The sequence below is a fragment of the Dunckerocampus dactyliophorus genome, chromosome 7 (genome assembly GCF_027744805.1).
Source record: "Dunckerocampus dactyliophorus isolate RoL2022-P2 chromosome 7, RoL_Ddac_1.1, whole genome shotgun sequence".
NCBI lineage: Eukaryota > Metazoa > Chordata > Actinopteri > Syngnathiformes > Syngnathidae > Dunckerocampus > Dunckerocampus dactyliophorus.
In genome coordinates, this window is record NC_072825.1 from 25,965,471 (window position 1) to 25,986,274 (window position 20,804).

A 20,804-nucleotide genomic window follows, 5' to 3' on the forward strand; every position below is an offset into this window, starting at 1 on the left:
AATATATACGTTTTAATGTTTTTTGCTTTTATTTTATGGTAGTGTGGAAACATCACATTCGAACACTGAGACGAATATACTTATTTCCGGTGTTGCCAAATTTCGATGAAGGAAACCCGCAAACATTTCTCGCTAAGTGCCATTAGAGCACTTCATGGAAATAATGGGGATTAATCCCACAATTTTAAATCGTATGGGAGAAGAAATAGAAGAAGATACTGGATGCTAAACATACGTAAGTAGAAGTCAGTCATTTCAACGTAATGGTTTGATATGAGTCCGGGTGGTGACAACATGGCAACGCAGTTTGTCGTCACCACTGCAAATTTGCTAAAGCGGGAAATGAAAGTTTGGTGAAACGTCGACGTTAAAACTCTGTAACGGGGATTAACCAAACAGTTACAAATGTTAATGGTCGGTAACACTCTTCATTAAATGATTAAATAAATGCAGCCGTTGAAGCACTTTTACGTCAATCGGCGAACGGATGTAACTTAAGCAAGGAAGCTAACCAACAAACGGTGAGTTAGCAACACTCGTACAGTAGACTTGTGAAACGATGGAGTAAGAGTTGGGGGGGGGGGAAAACAACTTCTATCAGCATAGCTGTGTTGTGTATGTGTTTTAACGAGTGATGTGTAAGTATCCCTTGTGTTTGCACTCACAGGGGTCACTTGAGGACGGTGACTGGGGTATGTCGTCTCACAACAGAGTGCAAATAAATGCTTTTTTGTTATTTAAAAGAGAACAACATAATGAGGCCCAAACCCACACATAGGAAAACTGGACCTAATTGGAAAGGTAATTTACTCTGATATCTTTTGATGTTCGTCTTCTTGGTGAAAATTGTGAGTGAATCCATTCCTAATGATCTGTGATTCAGCAGTAAAAAAAATTCCCATCATCTTGAAAACCTCACCTCTCTCAACATTTGTCACTTTGTCGTCTTTTAGGAAAAGCCAGCAAAAATGGCGAGACGTCACTAAAGAGCCATATGGCCCATCTTAAACCTTTGGCTGGGAAAGTGTTTTACCTCGACCTGCCATCCAACAAGATAGCAGAGTCATTGGAGAGAGATATTCAGCACTTCGGAGGGGTGGGACACAAATGTTCTGTTTTTACCATGCTTTTCCTCTCTTGTAGAGACAAACATCAGGCTGACTTTTTAGACCTAGTGCCACCCACAGGATCACAATTTAACCCTTTAAACTGCGGTTTTACACCTTTATTGAAATATTTGTATGACTTATGTGTTGTGGAATATTTTGAACTTTAATTCATGCTTTAGCTTCTGGCATATAATTGTACCTTTTGTGCCCCAAAGGGAGCAAGTCTAAATTGTGGCCGACGGGCAAACACAGAAATGATGCAAAACGAAACACACTTAAACACCATAAAACACATGTAACGAGAAAATGCTTCACGTGTTTTGTTAATGTGAAATTGCTAAACTAATTTTACACAAACATTGTAACTGTCCTCCTTTGCTTTCTTCTCTAGAGTGTTGAGAAGTTCTTCAGCAAAGAAATCAAGTATCTTATAACCAACAAGAGGGAGGCTAAATACATACAATGCCTCAAGCAAGACTCTCCGGTCCCTAGCCCGGAATCTTCACACAGTTCACCTTTCCCTAGCAGGTCTCCGGGTCAAACAGACGCAGTGAGCTCACTTGGATTACTTCCTTCTTGTTCATACGGTGGAACCTCCAAAGTTGAACACAATCTATTCAGTCCCCCCACATAGGAAATAGATAAGTTTAGTTTGTCTTTTGAGGCATTTGCCATTTGTGTTGAACTTCTAAGTTTTTTGACCTTTACAGCATTTGACTTTGAAGGTTCCGCTGTATGTTTTCATGTACAAGTTAGTCCATTGAGAATATTTGACTTTTTTTTCTTTTTTGTTTTACAGGTTGTCACATGCCGTGGAAAGTCTTTAGCGGAGAGGGCAGTGAAAGAAAAGGTTTGTTGGCATGCTGTATTTTAATACGATTTGTATCAGTGGTTTTGTTTTGTTTTGTTTTTTTGCTAATGGTAATTTTGTTTGTTTTTAGGAAAGAGTGCAAATACACAAGATCCTGTCGAATGCTCTGGAGTGGGGTGTGAAAATCCTCTACATTAATGGTATGTTTCCATGTGAGACAATTGCATCAAGTAACATTGTCATAGAGAGCATTTGTGCTGCTTGTGTGTTATGATGCTACCTTTTGTGCTAATCTGCAGATGTGATTGCGTATGTTGAGAAGAAAAAAAAGACCCTAGCAAGCCAGTGCCCTGTAGCCACAACAAATGTAAGTTTTTATAAAAGCTTCATGGCTACAGTAAACGTTCCTATTTTTATTATTTGACCATATTTGTCTGTTCATTGCACTGTAGGTCAAAGCTGAGCCAACAGCAAAGCACACCTATCGGAAACACAAAGGTGAATGGCTTGTGCAGTATTTTTAATCATCTGTCATCTATATAAATGTGTACTCAAAACTATTTGTCCGCCAAGGAGGGCGCATCCACAAACCTTTCATCAAGGTTGAAGATTCCAGCAGGTTAGAGATGCTAAAAGCTGGCATCCTTGTACTACATTTAAGAGTATGTTCTTCTCTAAAGTGTTGTTCGCTCATTATCCTCAGACATTACTGTCCATTATACCTCACCATGCCAAACATGGCCGAGTTAAACCTGAAGACGGTTCCTCCTCGTAGTCCCTTCTTTTTTAACAATGAAGACCCTGCACGGGACGAACAGCAAGGAAAAAGGTATGGTGGCTAGATCTGCTTTGATTGTTGTCTTAACGCTACCCTACATTTAAAAAAATATCTGTACAAGCACTCTTGTATTTCTTTGAGTTCTTGTAATGAAGCTTTGGAAAGGTGCTCGACCAAAGTATGGTTGGTGTAATTTATCCCGTAGAAGTGTCAAAGCCTCGACCTGTGAAGACCAAGCTGCTGGGCGGAAGAAGAACAAGGACAAGAAACGAGGCGGCTACTGCGAGTGCTGCACTGCCAGATATGAAAACCTGACAACAGTAAGGCTTCAGTTTTTTGTAGCTGAGAAAAACTTTTTAAAAGCATGTAATGTACTGTATTTACAGAGAAGAAAAGTAAAGTATATACAGAGAAGACGTTTTGCTGGTTTGCATGCATACAACAATGATAACTAAAAACTATCCCCGATCACGCGGAGCTGCAAAAATGGCTGAAAGAAGAATAATTTGCATATTGTGCACTTACCGTGTGTGTGTACCAACTCCTGTGTTGTTGATATTACACTCTGTGTATATTTACTGTAGGTTAAACTTTCGGTTTGTGTGCAACATGTCATAAGATTAGAATTGAGGGGTGGGAGGGGCTCTTTGGGCCCTTGTTCTTTCACTTTCATTCTGAGTGCAGGGAATGTATTGAATCATCCCACAAGTGTAAAAATATGGCGACACATTTACCATAGCTTGTCATTTATAATGTTAGAAGTTCATGTAAGTACACTGACAGTAAAACATATCCACCTTTCAACTTCTCTGTCGATTCAAAAAGCTAAACTGAAATATTGTTTGGAGAGTCTATGCATTCTCTGTGCAAATGATGTCAGTAATTTCACCAGTGTTGCCACAGTTACTCAGAAAAAGTAATCAGATTACTGACTACTGATTACTGAACTAAAAAGTAACTTAGTTACTTTACAGATTACTTTATTTCAAAAGTAACTAAATTACATTACTAGTTACTTTTTCAGTTACTTACAGCTGCTGCCTGCAACACTACCCTTCACCACAGAACGACAACAGGTCTTATTAACACTATTTTTATTGGTGCAACATCAGCAATGTATATATAATGTTAAACTTAAATAAAAAATCAAAAATGAATGTTTTTATTTAAGAAAACGTCTCACTTGCCATCAGCTTAACTCGGACATCTGTTTTATGAAAATGTAAAAAAATATATAGGTTCCAGCATGCCCCCGCGACCCTAATGAGGATGAAGCGGTATAGAATATGGATGGATGGAATATATCAATGTAATAAGAATTTTTCTACCGATCCAGTGGAGCGTCACTCCCATATAACTTCAGTTGTTCCACGTCCAAATATCAACGGTAGTTGACACAAACTCGACGTCATTCATCGCAGTCTTGATATTACGTTCCATTTCAGCATACTCGTGCCCCAGATAGGATGAAAATGATGTTCTGTGCGGAAGCTCAGCTGTGACAGTAGTGGGGATCTTCTGTATAATGGCACAAAACGACGGTGTGTCAACCGTGTTCAGCGGCAACATTTCCTCCACGATGTACCGCGCAACCAACCTCTTCAACTCCCCTCCACTTATTGATTTTTCCACCGATGTCCAGTTTCTGTTGTTTGAGTGGCATCGGACCTGCTGCACTCGTACCTCTCCTTTTTGCTCCATCAGTAGGAACTTTCGCCGTGAGCTTGACTGTGCTGTGCTGCGAGTCCAAATGTTTCTTCAAGTTTGATGTTGTTATTGAAGGCAGATAACAGTTTGTTTCCAGGACAGAGCGTACAACGAACCGTAATATTCCTATCTTTGTTGGACACCAACTTGAAGTAGTGACTGTATTTCCACCTAGCAAAAGCCGAGCTCCCTCGTGCCGCCATTGTTGTTGACACATGTCACTCACCGCCGTCACAGCGGCAATAATGGCTTTCTATTTGTTGAAAAACAGTAACGCAAAGTGGCTTTGGATAAGTAACTTCAATCAGATTACTTGTTTTGAAATGGTAACGCTTTAAATTACTCGTTACTGAAAAAAGTGGTTATGCAAGTGTAGCGCGTTCCTTTGTAACGCGTTACCAACATCACTGAATTTCACACATACTTTGTATTGACACCGGCACAATTCAACATGTCTGAAAAGGAGTTGGAAGAAGCAGATCTTATTTGCTGTAGCAACATGACTTGCACTTCTGTTGTGGCACGCTTGAGTCGCACGGGAAATAGTCAGATGCAATCTGTAGCTTGTACAAAATAGCAATCCAAACAGCACAACACGTCAACATACACGCGCTACATAACCTACCTACTGCACCATGCTGGCATACAAATAAATGTCTGTGCATAATACCAATGCCAAAATTACACACACATATCCCTGCTACAAGGCATGCTGTGTAGCTTGTCGTACTCTCTCCCAACATTTTGTCGTGTTTGTCTCATTTTTGCTTAAATACAAAATATGTTGAGGAGGTTGCCAGGGAAGTAACAACAAGGGACGTTAATATCCAATGTTTTATCATTCATAGTTCATATTGTTGTTGTCGTCGTCGCAGGACTACCCAGCATGCCTTGCGGACACTTGTAAATAACAGTTTAAGTTACAAGTTGCGTTTAGCACTTAGTTGTTTTTATTACCCACGTAGTAGCAGTAGTTGATTTGTGATGCATTAACTTGCTGTGGATATGTTGTTTTCGTTTCGTTGCACCGTGAATAAGTATGTTGTACTGTTTGCCGACCCCCTATATGTAGACGGCCCCTCGGACAAATTTTTTAACCCAATGTGACCCGTGAGTCAAAAAGTTTGCCCACCCCTAATCTAGAGGATTCAGATAATTTTCTAAAAGGGAAAAAACCATCCATCCAAACATATCTTGCTAGCAAATGCTTTTGTCTGTATTTTTTCAGTGGCAAAAAAAAAAAGAAAATAATTTATGGAACCAAGAAATGTATCCACTTACACCATGGATATGATATAAAAGCCCGGTCACACCGCCTGAACTTTACTGTAGCGTTCCTGGAGCGGCGAAAAAAATTAATCACCGCTCGTAACCGTTTACCAGAAGTTGGCCCCCGTTAAGGCAACGCCGTATACGCTCGGCCACCGCTGATGGTCCCTCCTACCGCTCCGAAAGTTTTGAGCTGCACAAAATATTGCGAGCAATGACGAGCAGGCAATTTTCCGCCACGGCAAAGTTCATCACTGCTCCAACAACGCCCAGTCAAAGTTTGCCGCCGCTATACGCAAGTTCATGGACGCTTGGGTCCGCTAGGCCAACACAGAAATCTTGAACGCTGGACCACTGCTGCTTTGCCAGCTTTGCCCGGGCGGTGATTAAACGTTGCACAAAGGAATGAGGATACACGAGCCTTCCAGCACTTCATGAGGATGCCACCAGCCCGCATGCGCAGAACGCCACTCTATCAACGCTCGCGTCACCGCTAAACCAACACTAAAGCAACACCGGCTTCAGCGATGCACTGCTAGGACAACGCCCGTGTTTTCGATTTTTTTTTTTTTTCCCCATTTTGTGCACGGTTACGAGCGGTGATGAATTTTTTTCACCGCTTAAGGAACGCTACAGCAAAGTTCGGGCAGTGTGACTGGGCCTTTACAAAAAAAAGATTGATTATGTTGTAATTTCTCCAATCTTAACATTTTTGGGTGTATAGGATGGGGGGGTGACATATTTCACATGCGTGGTAGAAATCTTGTTGCCTGATGGTTACGCTCTGTAACTGCTGTAAAATAGATCGATGGATGACGTAGATTACACATGCGTAGTAGTACAAATCAGCTTGCCTAACACGTGATTCCGCACATGCATAGAACCGATTGCGTTTCCAGTACAGATTGCATATCGACAGTGCTTATTCTGCTTAAACAAATGTGTGAACTTCTGAATCCTAAAATGGTCTTTTACTAGGGGTGTCACAAGATACTCGACGTTACACGAGATTGGGTCTGCTAGATCGAGAGGAGACGAGATTTTAACATTAAAGTACAGAAAAGATATAAAAAATGTATGACAATATATTGCAATACTCTTCTGCACACTGTGTGTATGCTAGCGACCCCGCCTCCACCCACTGAGACAAAGAGACTGTATGACTAAAAAAAGGGCTCACTTCGTTCATGTCCTTGTTCTATCGAACAAACGCGCCGAGGAGTTGAAACCTCTTCCTGCCTGTTGGGAGATGGGAGAAGAGGGGGAAAAAACACACACACATGCACATGGCAATATATGGAGACCGGCAAAATTATCAAGTTCGTTGTCATTTATTGTGTGACTAAGTCTGAATTTTTTTTGTCCCACGCCTTGTGCCCACAAGACATTTTTTTTCTGAAGGAGAAATCTGGTCACTCCTATCTTTTACTCCTTTTTTACTGTCACTTTCATTCAATCCAGCACCTGCAGAGTGAACGTCACAAGGCTTTCTCCAAGAGCGATGCGTATCAAGTGGTGGATAGACTGCTTTCAACTTTACACACCAGCTTCACTTGCATCAGCACTCTTATTAAAAGGTATTACTTCAAGTTTCTTTTGATAACACATAGAATATCACTTAAAAAACAAAAAAAACCTCTTTGTACTTAACTCATATTTGTTCCTTTTTAGACCAAAGCACATTGTTTCTACTGCTGTGGTTGCCCCAGGACCATTTGGAAGAAGTGAGTTCAGCAGCAAGCGAGATCATGATGCCACTAGGATTATTAAAGAGGAGCTGCTTGCTCCTGTTGACAGCCCAGAGGAGCCTTTTCCACAACACGCTTTAAAAATCTCTCCAGCCCCTCAGTCGGCTCCTCGGATCCACTGCAATGGCAGGAAGTGGGTTACTGCCTCACGCAGGTCAAAACTCCAGTCTATGTGCAGACAGAAACTCTTGACTTCCTGCCCTCAAAAATCTGCACAAAATGCAGAAACTCCGCCCTCTAGTGGTGAGCGTCTGACCCACAGTGCCCTGTTATTTCCTCGGGTCAGCCTTGATGTGCAGGTATCTCACACAGACACGCAGAGCCTGACACCACCTGCCCATCAAGAGCCACGCAGTGTGTCACACTTAGGAAGCCCCGATGTTATCACAAATCAACCAGCTGAGGCTGACTGCAACATGGAGTCACCCGGGAAAGCGAACAGAAGCGTCTCAGAGCGAGATCCTTCTTCACAGACCCGCACTTCTCCCGTCCGGAAAGTAAAAAGGAAGGTCAAAGCTTATAAACGCAAAAGACGGAAACTAAGCCCAAAGGCTACATGTGAAGAGCATGTAGTGCAGAGTGACCCTTGTGAGGATCCTCTACTGACGCTGTGGCAACTTTTTTACTCAAGTGCTGACTCACACGTGGAATTCCTGGGATTTGATGACAAGATGGGAATTATGGATTGAAATGTATTGGCTCTTCAATACAACATCCATGCAGTTTCTAGCCCCTTGTACACTGCAAGTAAAAGGTGGCTTGTTTTCCCTGCTGGCTCTTTTGTATAAACAGCACCAACATGGAATGGGTGTTAGTGCCATAAGTTTCTTTCACACACAAATTTGGCAAAATAGTGCAGCAACAGTAGTCATTTATCCATAGGTGCCTTTTATACAGAACACTGAGGCAAGATTTTTTCTATAGCTGTGTGTGCTTTCTCACAGCAAGCACATAATTAGATGTGTGGTGACCTATAGTACACTATACTGTACTGTGTCACTCAGCTCGGTCCTGGCAGCTGTGTGTGCAATACCCTTACACACAGACAGTGTCCTGTCCCTGCTACCAAAAAATTGCCAGGGTGATTCCCCTAACCCAATCCTGTGTCACTGGCGTTTACACAGAAGAGCCACACACACGCCTTCTGCAGACTGTGTGAAAGGGGCTAGATGAGGTGCTGACTGTGGCCTTCGCTAAAGGAATGAAAGTAAGCCAAGATGGGGGTGCAAAGTATCTTATATGCGACTCATCTGATTGCAGTATGCCGTGTCACTGTGTGAAAACACTCACGGCAGCACCCCACTTCTCTGGGTTCTGTACTGTATAGAAAGCGCAGGCGAATAAATGCCTTGTCTTTTGCAGGATGCCTGTGTAATACTTTCTTCAAAGGTTGAAAATGGTCACGCTAACTTTGTCTCTTTGTTGGTGCCTTTTATGCACAACAGGTGAAAACATGCCAGGTTTTCTGTTGTGACTCTAATGTTGCAATTATTCAGAATGCAAGATGATGGCGAGACTTTACAAAAATTAATCTTTCCTGTGACGGATGCAGTCAGCAGTGTGACATTAAAAATGTTTTGCACATTTCTGTAACAGTAACTGATAGTAGTATGAATATGGTATGTATTCATCAAAATGGTTTCAAATTAAAATCTCCTGAAAGTATGAAATATGAAAAATAAAAAGGTAAATATTGTGTCATGGCACTACATTTGTTTAACTCTTGTCTCGTTTCCCCTCCAGTAACGAATCAATGTGTCTGCTGGTGAAGAATAATGACACTGGATGCTAAATGCAACGTCTCTCATTGTCCCTCCTCTTCCAATATGCTTTGATTTATTGCGCCCTTGCAGATGACTGGGTGAGTCATGGGGAGAGGAGTCTGAGGAATGGCGCTCCTTGCCGGGCTTCAGCATCCAGAAAAGAGGGCGGAGGTGGTGGAAGGCCCGGCCCGCAGCTTCCCCTCCGTCCCTCCTTGCTCATGTTTATGTATGAGGCGTTTCTGCAGTGAGCCGCTGGATATTGATGTGTTTTAAGGAGGTGTCCCCTGGCCTCCATCCCTCCCTCTCTCTATGTCTCCCTCCCTCATCCTCTCTACACCCCCCCCTCCTCCTCCTCCTCTTTGCCGCTGATGAACCGCTGTGTCTCGGCGCGCTCAGACGCGCTCGGCGTTTAGTCTCGTCCGGAACCCCCAATGGCCTCCGATCACAGGGACTGCAGAAACCAGATCAGCAGCCTCCCCTAGCGAAGGCAGGAACCCGCCAGAGCCCACTCGTGGATTACCGCATTGTTTTGTAATTCCCATCAACGGAGATGGAGAGGAAGATGATGATGATGATGCGCTCTCCATGGTGGATTTCCCTTTTGTGCGTCTGTGGATTGATGCACGTCGGTCACCAGAGCAACCCTCAGTTCCTTAATGGTAATTTCTTATTTTTTTTATATTTATCGTCATATCTGTTTATTTATAGCTTGCTATTGAAAATGGTTAAATAACAGGAATAATACACATTTTAATATGGAGGGGGGTGGATGTTTGTTTTTTTTTTTCTTGTCATAATAAAAATGCACGGTTCCCTCCTCCGGTCTAGCGGGCGCCTCGTCGAGCTTCAAGGTGCCTCGTAAAGAAGTCAGGTTCCTGGGCAAGGAGGACACGGTGCCTGTCCGCCTGCTCTACAGCCGACACAACCACAGCCAGATTGGCCACGATGAGCTGAGCACCCGGGTGAAGGGCAGACCCGGATCCACGCAGGTATGCACGCCGTGCTTCTATGCTTGGTGCTTGGGGTGGACGGAAGGGCTGCAGCCTTGCCTGGTTGTTTACATGTTTGCATCCAGCACCTGCCCTGGGAAAATACTTACAAACACGAACGACACGAAGCAGGCAGCATCAGTCCGTGCAGTAAAAACACAAGACATATTTCCTATAATATTAGAAATATATGTAGGCATACACAGACTATAAAAATATGTGAAGCAAAAAGTAATTACCAAAAATATTCAAAATAAATATTTTGTAAATGACAACTCCCATGCCTAACATCACTGCACAAACAAGATATAATATTTCTACTCTTGGCCTTAAAAGGCCATTTACTGTATATCTTGCAAACATGCAAAATGCCACAAGTTGCTATTGCATGTTTGCTCCACCAGGGGTCACAACTCTTGAATTAAGATGATCCTTGTGTTACGTTCTAGTTCTGTTACTAGCCTGTGATGTAAATCGGAGCGTATACCTAAGTCACTCACACTGCACACATAATTCATGAAGGACACAAAATACACTAATTAAGTAATAAAATATAAATAAAATTAACTACTAAAAAATAAAAGCACTAGCAACCTTCTCAACAATAAGACCACTTTATGCTGCTATTAATATTGTCACTTTCAGGAGCAGATCCATTAACATGCTCAAAGAGTTTGTAGCGACCTGGCAGTTATGTGAAGTATTACAGTATTAGAGTTTTGTGATTTCCGAATATCATTGAACGTGATGTGTCCTGACTGTGTGTGTGTGTGTGCGGAAGGAGAAGAATGGCTCCATGCCGACCGGACAGGTGAGTTTGCTGATGTTGTTTTGGCGTATTCTAGTCGTAGTTATGTTGTCATCCTGACAAGGTCCGTCTAGATGTTACAATACGATCTTTATCCTTAATGATGATGATGGCGGTGGCGGTTCAGTGTTGAGAGTAGTGTGGCCGCACAAAGTGTATTCCTTTGCTGTAACTAGTTCTCAGGCGGGTCCCGTGTTTATGGGCCATAATTAAGTTATGAATGAATTCATGGCAGCGAAACTCAAAACTCCATAAGCCAAGGACCCCCTGTAGTCTTTGCATCCTTCGTTAATTTTAAAATTAAGGGCCAGATATTTTAATATTTACTCATTTAAAAGTTTGTACAATGCAATGGGGTTGTATCATTTTAAGTGCAATGGTAAATAATCCAAGCGGTTCCCATTTGTTATATGCGCTACACTGCTGCTGTATAAAGCTTTCATCACCCACCACTACAGTATCGTCATACAAGCAAAGCAATATCATTTGTCAGGAAGCACTTTAAAACAATGCGGCTGTGGTGTTCATAGAGTAATAACCAATGTGCTGCAGTATAACCATCACCATGCACGATGCAAGCCAGTTATGTGTTTTTACTTTGTGCAGGCCTACAGAGTTTGCCTCTCTTTAACGCCTTAAATCAAGTGGTGGCCCAGCACAAGCTAACAAGAAAGACCCATCGGCCAGCATATACTGTAGGACATTAATACACAAGCATTTGCCCACATAAGTCAGCTACACACAGCATATCATGCCTCTTCAGTGTATTCATCATCTTCCATTGTAATTCAGTTGTAATGCACATATACTCCAAGAGAGGAGTTAGATCCGAGAAGTCTCTGGAGAGTCGCAGCTGGTCGCCAATCATCTTCTGATGTCACCTCAACAGGAGTTTGATCAGTAATTGGCTGTTTTTAGCTTCATAATATAAAGCTTCATAATCTAAAAACAAACCCGTCAAGTGTATTTTTGAAAGGATGTCACACACACGCAGGATGTTATTAATAGACTTTGGCTATTTTTAAATCCCAGACGCAAACATCAACTACCGCTAGAGGAGGACTACAGTAAAGTGCTCTTGTTGTGTTTGGTGGAAAAACAAGCCTCTCAAATGAAACCAGACTGTGTGTTTTTGTCTATTATATTAGTCTCACTACGGTGAGCCCAAGCAGCGGCCCCTGGGGCCACTTTCAGTCCGCAGCTTGCTTTTCTTGGCCTGACAAATAAAATGAAACACAATTTGTATCTCACTAAGACTGATAACTACTATATTGACTCCAAAATTTTGCCAGACCAAGATTACATTTTCAATATTGGTGACATTTTCAATTATGATATTTTATTAATTATATATTCTTAGCTGCTGGACAGTGGTTTGACTGTGCTTCACTGATTGCCATGATCTTAAAATGACCATCATAATGCCTATGTTTGCTAAATTGCATTCAACAAGCTGCTCTCTCTGTCGTTAGGTCATTGCCGTGTGTGTGTGTTTGTGTGTGAGTGACAGGAAGAAAAGCTCTGACTCACTTGAGGAGTGGTAGAATGTTTGCAAGTACAATGGATCCCCGCACATTCGCAAGTCACCATTCACAGCACCACATATTCTTTGATTTTTGGTCAAAATTAGTATATTTTTTCATTTATTTTCTCTCTGAAAATAGGCTGTTTTTTTTCCCTCAGAAAATATCCAGATTTCTTTTTTTTTTTTTTTTTTTTGCACGTTTGTCACACTTAAATGTTTCAGATCATCAAACAAATTTTAATATTATTCAATGACAACACAAAAAGCAAAAATATTTAAGTCAAAGTGAAAGTTGCGCTTGAAATGTATCTTTTCATTCTCCCTTTTCTAGCCAGGAACTGATATTTTCCTGAAACCTACCTACGTTCTACTGCTGATTATTAAAGAACAGAAAAAAGGTAGAAACAAACTTTTTTTCTGATGAAAGATGAGTCTAATCTTTCTTTTGGTAGGTTCCATGTTTATATAGCGATAGGACACAATATTCTGTGTGCCTTGAAAGATCAGTCAAAATCGTCTAAAATGGGCGGTACTGAAGGGGTTGTCTTTTAAAAAATGGCTGGGATTGAGTTAAGGGAGGAAAAAAAATCCAAACCTACATGGCCCTGTGTGGGGAAAAAGTGGCTGCCTACCCTGTTAAAACATAACGTGACTGAGATTAATTGAGATCTATCAGTCTGAAAAAGTTTATAAAGCCATTTCTAAAGCTTTGGGACTCTTGCAAACCACAGTGAGAGCCATTATCCACAAATGGAGAAACCATGGAACAGGGGTGAACCTTCCCATAAGTGGCTGGCCAACCAAAATTACCCCAAGAGCGCAGCGACGACTCATCCGAGATGTCACAAAAGACCCCACAACAACATCGAAAAAAACTGCAGGCCTCACTTGCCTGAGTTAAGGTCAGTGTTCATGACTCCACCGTAAGAAAGACACTGGGCAACAACAACCTGCATGGCAGAGTTCCAAGTTTCAAGAAAACATCTTGATGGTCCCCAAGACCTTCAGGAAAAACGCTTTATTTCAGAAAAAGAACCTCATACCAACAGTAGTGTGTGATAGTCTGGGGATGTTTTGCTGCTTCAGGACCTGGAAGACTTGCTGTGAAAAATGGAACCATGAAATCTGCTGTCTACCAGAAAATCCTGAAGGATTTTCTCCCATAATAATGAAAAGTTTAAAAACTGTATTTTGTGTTCAGTTGTGTTGTCATTGACTAATATTTAAATTTGTTTGATGATCTGAAACATTTAAGTGTGACAAACACACCACTGTACATGTTGGACTGTCTTCGACTAAGGATTTTCATAGTCAAATTTTGTTACATTTTTGTCCATAGTTGACAACTAGTCGAACATTTTAGTTGTGTTTTTATTATTTTTTTTTTTTACAGCACAGGTAATGGGGATCTTTACAAATAAACAGATCTCATTTGCGACTTTTTCCACCTCAAAGAAAAAGGCAAAATCATTCAGATAAACAGTAAACATGGTAGGTGTGCAACAACTACCTTTTCTTTAGTGACACAGAAAGCAAGATAAACAAAACCAGAACACGGTCACTTCCGGCAGGTGGGCAGCTCACACATCACACTACTTGCTAAAACTGTCGGTCAGTAGCATAATTTATTGGATTCAAATCCACAGTCGAGACACAAAATTAAGTTGGAGTAACAGCCGTACCCGAAATGATACAGCTTGTTGGTTGTTGTTGTGTGATATTTTTAAGAAGCTGCTGACCCAAGTTACTTTCTTGGGCTTATATTAAACTTTTCAAGCATACTTCCACATATTGGATCTTTTTTGGGGTTATTTTTAGTAGCCACGATGAACCAATAAGTCCATCGATATTGACAGTTGTCATAGCGCTTACCTAAGCTGCTTTGGATTGTGCAACTGAAGTGGATGATTTTATTATTACGTAGTAAGTATAGGTCTTCTGTTTCAAGCTAAACACACACATCATTTTCAATTCTTTATTAAAACAAATTAGGCTGATTTTGTATCAAAGTTGGCTGTGTATAACAAAAACAAGAACAAATAATAATTTGTTACCCAAAAACCTCATACAGTATTTCTCTATCAGAGAGGAGAAATGTGATCTTTCTTAGAGGAAAATTAAACTTAAAACATTTATATGCGAAAACAACGCTGAAAACCCACAGCATTTCTGTATGTGGAATTAAATTATGGAACGGATTAAGCAAGGAACTCAAACAATGTACAGAGATAACAGTCAAAAAACAATACAAGCTGTTGATGTTTGCTAAATACAAGGCCGAATAATATGTACTGTACAAGATGTGGAATGAATGGGGGGGTAGGATTAAATAAGCTTTGCTTCTTCCTTCCTTTTGGACATGTGGAACTGTGAAAGAATGATTCATGAGATGTATTCCATTGGAACCTTCATGTTCAAATAAACTAAACTAAACCAAACCAAAGACATTCTATGTAAAAATGTATCTTCAACACCCCCATATAGTCAAAATGGTACAATCTTGATCACATGACATTTTCATACAATTCGACTGCGAGGTTGCTAGTCGAATCAGACTCTGGCGAATCAAATTGTGGAATAGTCGACTATGCTGAGACACCCCTACATACATACCACTGTTGGAAAGACCACAATTTTTACATGTTTATGTTTATATGCTTCACTGATAGTTTTTTTTGTCAAGCGTTAAGATTTCGCATTTTCTTCAGCAGCCCTTCAACGCAGTATAGTTTTGTGCTCTGTGAGATGCAAAAGTAGCATCAATCTGGCCTCAAAACATACAGCAAGTTGAATTATCATTCATTAGTGGTGAGTACCTACGTATTCTCACAGTTTTTGGCCATTCGCTGGTGTTCCCGGAACGTAAATCCTGGGAAAGGCATGGATCTGCAGTATAAGTCTCTGGACCCTAACTACAACATAACATGCCTTTTTTCTAGTGGGGAAAAACTACTGTTTTATATTCGGGTAAATTTGGTCGTTGCTTGATTTGAACATGTTCACTAAACAAGAGTTGAAGGATACGTAAGTGCCGCCTACATCTTTCACTGTTTCTGTATGTGTCTCTTGGTGGAAAAAGTTCAGACACTTATGCTGCTCTGTGGTCTGGAATGGAAATCAATGTGGGAAGGGTTTAGTGCAGGTCTGGGAGGACTGGCTTCCTCCAACAAAGCAGAGATGTGCTGTCTTTTAAACATCATTACCTCCCAGCAAGGATTCAATATTCCATATTAGATTCCATCAAGAGGGTGGATGTTACACATATGCATTTTAGCCACCCATATATGCACCGAGCAGACACACGCTTACAAACAATAGAGCGTGTGCTCTCTAGGGAGCGTGTGCGCTAAGGTCACCCTTGGTTGATCGTGGTTCTCCTCCTCCCCTTGTTGTCATGCAGCATCCATGCTTAAATGAAGGTAGCCTGTGGCACTACCATGGAATGGGGGTGGGGCAGGGAGTTTAGGGGTTTCCCTAGCTTGACCTGCACTGGAATGACTCTTGGTTCTTTGTCATTGACCCGAGGGTTTGTAATATATGAATGAATGAAGCCTCGTGCACCATCTGTTTCCAACCCTGGCAAGGAATGAGAATTCTCCTCCAGTCACATCCATCACACACACATGCAGCCACAGTAATGTAATGTAATGTTTGTGTATGTGTGTATATATATATATATATATATATATATATATATATATATGTGTGTATATATATATGTGTGTGTGTGTGTGTGTGTGTGTGTGTGTATATATGTATATATATACTGCTAAAAAAAATTAGAGGAACACTTCAAAAACACATCAGATCTAAACTGGGGGAAAAATGATCTTGAATATCTTTCCTGATAATAAGTGGGTGATGTATTAGTAACAAAATGATGCCACATCATTTGATAGAAATGAAAATGATCACCCTATAGAGGGGGGAAATCAAAGACACCTCAAAAATGAACGTGAAAAAATGATGCAGCACACTGGTCCATTTGGCTAAAATGTCATTGTAGCAACTCAAAATTATTCTTTTGCTTGTACGCATGCCTGACAACGTCGGGGCATGCTCCTAATGAGACTACGGATGGTGTCCTGGGGAATCTCCTCCCAGATCTGGACTAGGGAATCAATGAGCTCCTGGACAACGGCACCCTGACTGCTATTAGGTATCGGGATAAAATCCTTGGACCCATTGTTAGAACCTACGCTGGTGCAGTGGGACCTAGGTTCCTCCTGGTCCACGACAATTCAAGATTCAAGAGAGTTTTATTGTCATGTGCATGGTAAAACAGCAGTTATACCATGCAATGAAAATCTTATTCTGTTCATTCTCCCAAGAAAAGAAAGAAAACAATGCCCGACCTCATGTGGATAGTGTATGCAGGTAGTTCCTGGATGATGAAGGAATTGATACCATTGACTGGCCCCCACGTTCACCTGACCTAAACCCAATAGAACACCTCTGGGACATTATATTTAGGTCCATCTGGCGCCGCCAGGTTGCTCCTCAGACTGTCCAGGAGCTCATTGATGCCCTGGTCCAGATCTGGGAGGAGATCCCCCAGGACACCATCCGTAGTCTCATTAGGAGCATGCCCCGACGTTGTCAGGCATGCGTACAAGCACGTGGGGGCCACACAAACTACTGAGAATCATTTTGAGTTGCTACAATGACATTTTAGCTAAATGGACCAGTGTGCTGCATCATTTTTTCACTTTCATTTTTGGGGTGTCTTTGATTTCCCCCCTCTATAGGGTGATCATTTTCATTTCTATCAAATTATGTGGCATCATTTTGTTACTAATACATCACCCACTTATTATCAGGAAAGATATTCAAGATCATTTTTCCCCCAGTGTAGATCTGATGTGTTTTTGAAGTGTTCTTCTAATTTTTTTGAGCAGTATATATGTGTGTGTGTGTGTATATGTGTATATATATATATATATATACTGTACAGTATATATATATATATATATATATATATATATATATATATATTACACATGTTATCAACACAAACTTCAAACATTGCAAAACACACACCCAACATACCAGAGCTCGAGACATCTTCCATTTCACATAGCAACCCTCTGAAGTTCACTCTTTCTTAAATGTAATGCACATAACTCGGTGTCCACTTTATGCTGTTATCTCTGCATAGATTTGACTTTTGTTAGAAAAGTAACTTATATTTGAGAGAGTATCATAAAGTAAATAAAAACAAGTGACAAATCTAGATCTTGAGCTCTGAAAATATGGCAAAAATCAAATGCAGACACTGAGTTATGTACATTACATCTTCCGTAGTGGCACACACACTTTCTTGCCATTCAACACACATTACAACACGGGGTGCTCAGGGACACGCCGATCGCTTCCGGGTTATGTACGGAGCAATTTATCAACGAACACACTAGAATTTCTTTGGTTCGGATAAATGTCAAGGACATATAATATGACAGATAAAAGTAAGTAAAATCCGACTAGTAGTGATGAATCATTTTGCCCACTTTGTGTATTTTTTTTGTCACTTTGTGCACAGGACACGAACGGCTACCTACGAGAGGTCAAAACAACGGCTGTTACACTGCTCGATAAACACAAAATTTGTAACTCACCCAACGAAAAAAAATCATTTCAAAGTGCATAAAGATCTTCTCCAATATATATAAAAATGAAAAAATCTTACCTTAGACTTGACAATGGTTAAACCGCCGATTGCTCGTCGAATTCAATGATACTACTTCTCCGAAGTCGTGACTGAACGTACATAACGCTGACACAAAATGGCTGACACAACGACACATTCCCCTGCTGAACGCGTATTAGGCGAATAACCGGAGGAAGGATACAAGTTTTGTTTGGCCCAAGAAGGCACTTTTCATTTTCTAATTCAATATTTACTAGCAATACGCAATTTACGCTGTGAGCTTGAAGTGTACGTACATAACTGGCTGGACACGAAATTGGGTGTGTTAGACTTTTGTTCAAATAATCTTATTTTACTCTTTGGTACACAAAAAAATCACTTTAGTTGCAGAGTTGAGAAATTATTCCATGAATATATACCATTGTAATCATCATGGGGTTTGTTTTTCCATGGAATTATGTTCTTCAAAATTTTCATCGGCAGCCAGACACAAAGGTTATGTACATTTCACTAATGATTACACGACAGTTTTTTTTTTTTTTTTTTTTTTTTACACTCAGAATATTTGAATAAAACACATTAGAAACCAATTTCAGACATCATTCTTTAATTCTAAAGTACAGTAGAAATCATGACAAAATGATCAGAGAAAATATTGTTTATTTCACAACAAAAGTAGACATGCTTTACATGTAACATTTCAATGTCCAAATATAGACACTTTTTTACAACATAGCCGTGCTAGCGCAAAATAAAAACATGAACAGGCTTAATTTATGGTTTGGTAAGCTTCCTCACTCTATAAACATCAGAGTGATAGGGATAGTACACATTGTTAGAACAACTATTTCAAATACTACTCAAGTGAAGTTGAAGACAGCAAAGGGTACCCTTGATCTGAGCCATGCACATACATACATACATACATACATACATACATACATACATACATACATACATACATATATATACTGTATATATATATATAATTTAATCACCATTGTATTTAATTTAAAAAATGATTCAAATGTATAATTTTGAGGAAATGCAGTCGTTAATAATGCACAAATTAAAACCCAATTATACGTACTCCTATTCCTTTCCTTTCCCCACCTCAATTGTGTGATGGGGGTCCATGGAGGGCAAATAAATGTAAAAGGAATGAGCAAAACAGGATGGACATTCCAATGTTACTTTACTAAAAGTATTATTAAAGATTTCTTTCTCACATGTTTTATACAATCTACTGACCTGTTATTGTAGACCTAACACTGATTTTCAGTTCTTTTAATTAATTTGTGATTACAAAAAATTACGTTTTGGTGTTAAAATACGGCTGTCTGACACATTTCTACTGGATGCGTCCAAGTGTCATGCCACGTACTACGTGTCTTCTTCAAGAACATTCTGATGTATTATTATTATTATTATTATTATTTATTAAACAGGTTTTTATTGTATTCAGATACTTTTAGATTTTTTTTTTTTTAGATACTTTTTTTTCTGCAACATTTGTCTCCTTTTGTTGGTGTAAACATTGCCCCCTCCCTCAGGCTTCATCTTGTTAGCTTGTGAATTGAATGTTGCCAGCGGCGCCATGACACTCCACAGAGACTGGAGGTCTCAGGGGTACACGGTCGTTTCCCCGTCAAGACGATTCCCCGCCACCAGAAGTCGATTCTTGTCAAGACGTTTCTCCGTCAACATCAAGTCGTTTCCCTGCATGAATATTTACAATTTAAAAGCTATAGTTAAACATTTTAATTAGACCTACAAGTATTCTTTGGCGTAATAACATACAGTACATTTTTAGTAATACAGTAGGCTTTATTTACTCATGTATGTACATATTTACATTATAGTTACACGTTTTAGTGCATTTAGCTTGCATTTAACAGTGATGACGTTGACCTGCTGCCAGCCAATGTAGAAGCGCCAGTGCCTTCTACATTGTTGTTGGTGCGGATGTTGATGATGATACTGTTTGATTTATATAAATTTGTGTCTTGTTGTCTGACGGGGAAACGACTGGATATTGACAGGGAAAGCCTTTCCATATTTGTGGGCGAATGCTTGACGGGGAATCGACCATAACGTGCTCCCAGCGACGCTACAATAAAAAAAAAAAACATATGCTAGCATGCATGCGGCAGCGGGAGCAAAACTGAGTTCGGTTGTACTTAACTGAAGTATTTTATCAGTTATCAGTTATTATTAAGCCTCTGGCTTCCTTTTAGTAAGTAAAACCCTTGGCTATGATTGCACTACATTGTCATGTAGACCTACAAAGTACACTTGGAAGAACAAGAGGTGAATAAATGTATTGCAACTGAAGTGAAACTGATGAGGGGTAGGATTAAATAAGCTTTGCTTCTTTCTACTCCTTTTTGAACATGCAAAATTGTGAATTGTACTATGTGATGTGCTACTGTTTGACTCATGCATGTTCAGGATTAAAACCATGAACCATGAACCATGATAATAACAAGCCTAGTAGTGCTGTACAACTTTTATCAGCAGTCCGCAGTGCCCTCTACTGGTCAATATTAGTATTATTTTTTTCCCTTTTTTTTCTTTTTTTTCCTCTACTGGTCAACATTCAAACTGGACGCCAACCTGTCTATAGAGGCCACCTGTCTATAGCGGCCAC

At 40.3% G+C, this 20,804-nt stretch overlaps 2 protein-coding genes across 8 annotated transcripts in view; both read left to right on the forward strand.

Moving 5' to 3' along the window:
- Positions 1–93: 93 nt before the first annotated feature.
- Positions 94–9,116, forward strand: dbf4 (DBF4 zinc finger). Of its 2 annotated transcripts, none has more exons than XM_054782217.1 (13): positions 94–235; positions 668–801; positions 954–1,096; positions 1,501–1,659; positions 1,909–1,959; positions 2,051–2,120; positions 2,220–2,287; positions 2,373–2,418; positions 2,494–2,539; positions 2,624–2,749; positions 2,904–3,018; positions 7,136–7,251; positions 7,346–9,116. In XM_054782217.1, the coding sequence occupies exons 2-13, from the start codon at positions 723–725 to the stop codon at positions 8,109–8,111; spliced, it is 1,785 nt and encodes a 594-aa protein (XP_054638192.1). In that variant the 5' UTR covers positions 94–235; positions 668–722; the 3' UTR covers positions 8,112–9,116. The 2 variants fall into 2 exon arrangements, with proteins under 2 accessions (XP_054638192.1, XP_054638191.1); XM_054782216.1 differs by lacking the exon at positions 94–235 and adding an exon at positions 292–521.
- Positions 9,117–9,362: 246 nt separating this feature from the next.
- Positions 9,363–20,804, forward strand: part of adam22 (ADAM metallopeptidase domain 22) — a 92,075-nt gene continuing 80,633 nt past the window's right edge. The window contains exons 1-2 of one of the 6 annotated variants that reach the window (XM_054782208.1): positions 9,363–9,844; positions 10,014–10,174. In XM_054782208.1, the coding sequence (XP_054638183.1) occupies positions 9,736–9,844; positions 10,014–10,174 (270 nt within the window). In that variant the 5' untranslated portion in view covers positions 9,363–9,735. The remainder of the gene's footprint in view (positions 9,845–10,013; positions 10,175–20,804) is intronic. The other 5 variants (XM_054782210.1, XM_054782209.1, XR_008572059.1 and 2 more) reach the window with 5 other exon arrangements.

Bases quoted from the DNA above. Each gene is read 5' to 3' on its own strand.
- dbf4 (XM_054782217.1), top strand. From the start codon at position 723: ATGCTTTTTTGTTATTTAAAAGAGAACAACATAATGAGGCCCAAACCC. The intron at 2,121-2,219 runs GTATGTTTCCAT...GCTAATCTGCAG, and splicing joins GAAAATCCTCTACATTAATG to ATGTGATTGCGTATGTTGAG. The intron at 2,750-2,903 runs GTATGGTGGCTA...TTTATCCCGTAG, and splicing joins GACGAACAGCAAGGAAAAAG to AAGTGTCAAAGCCTCGACCT.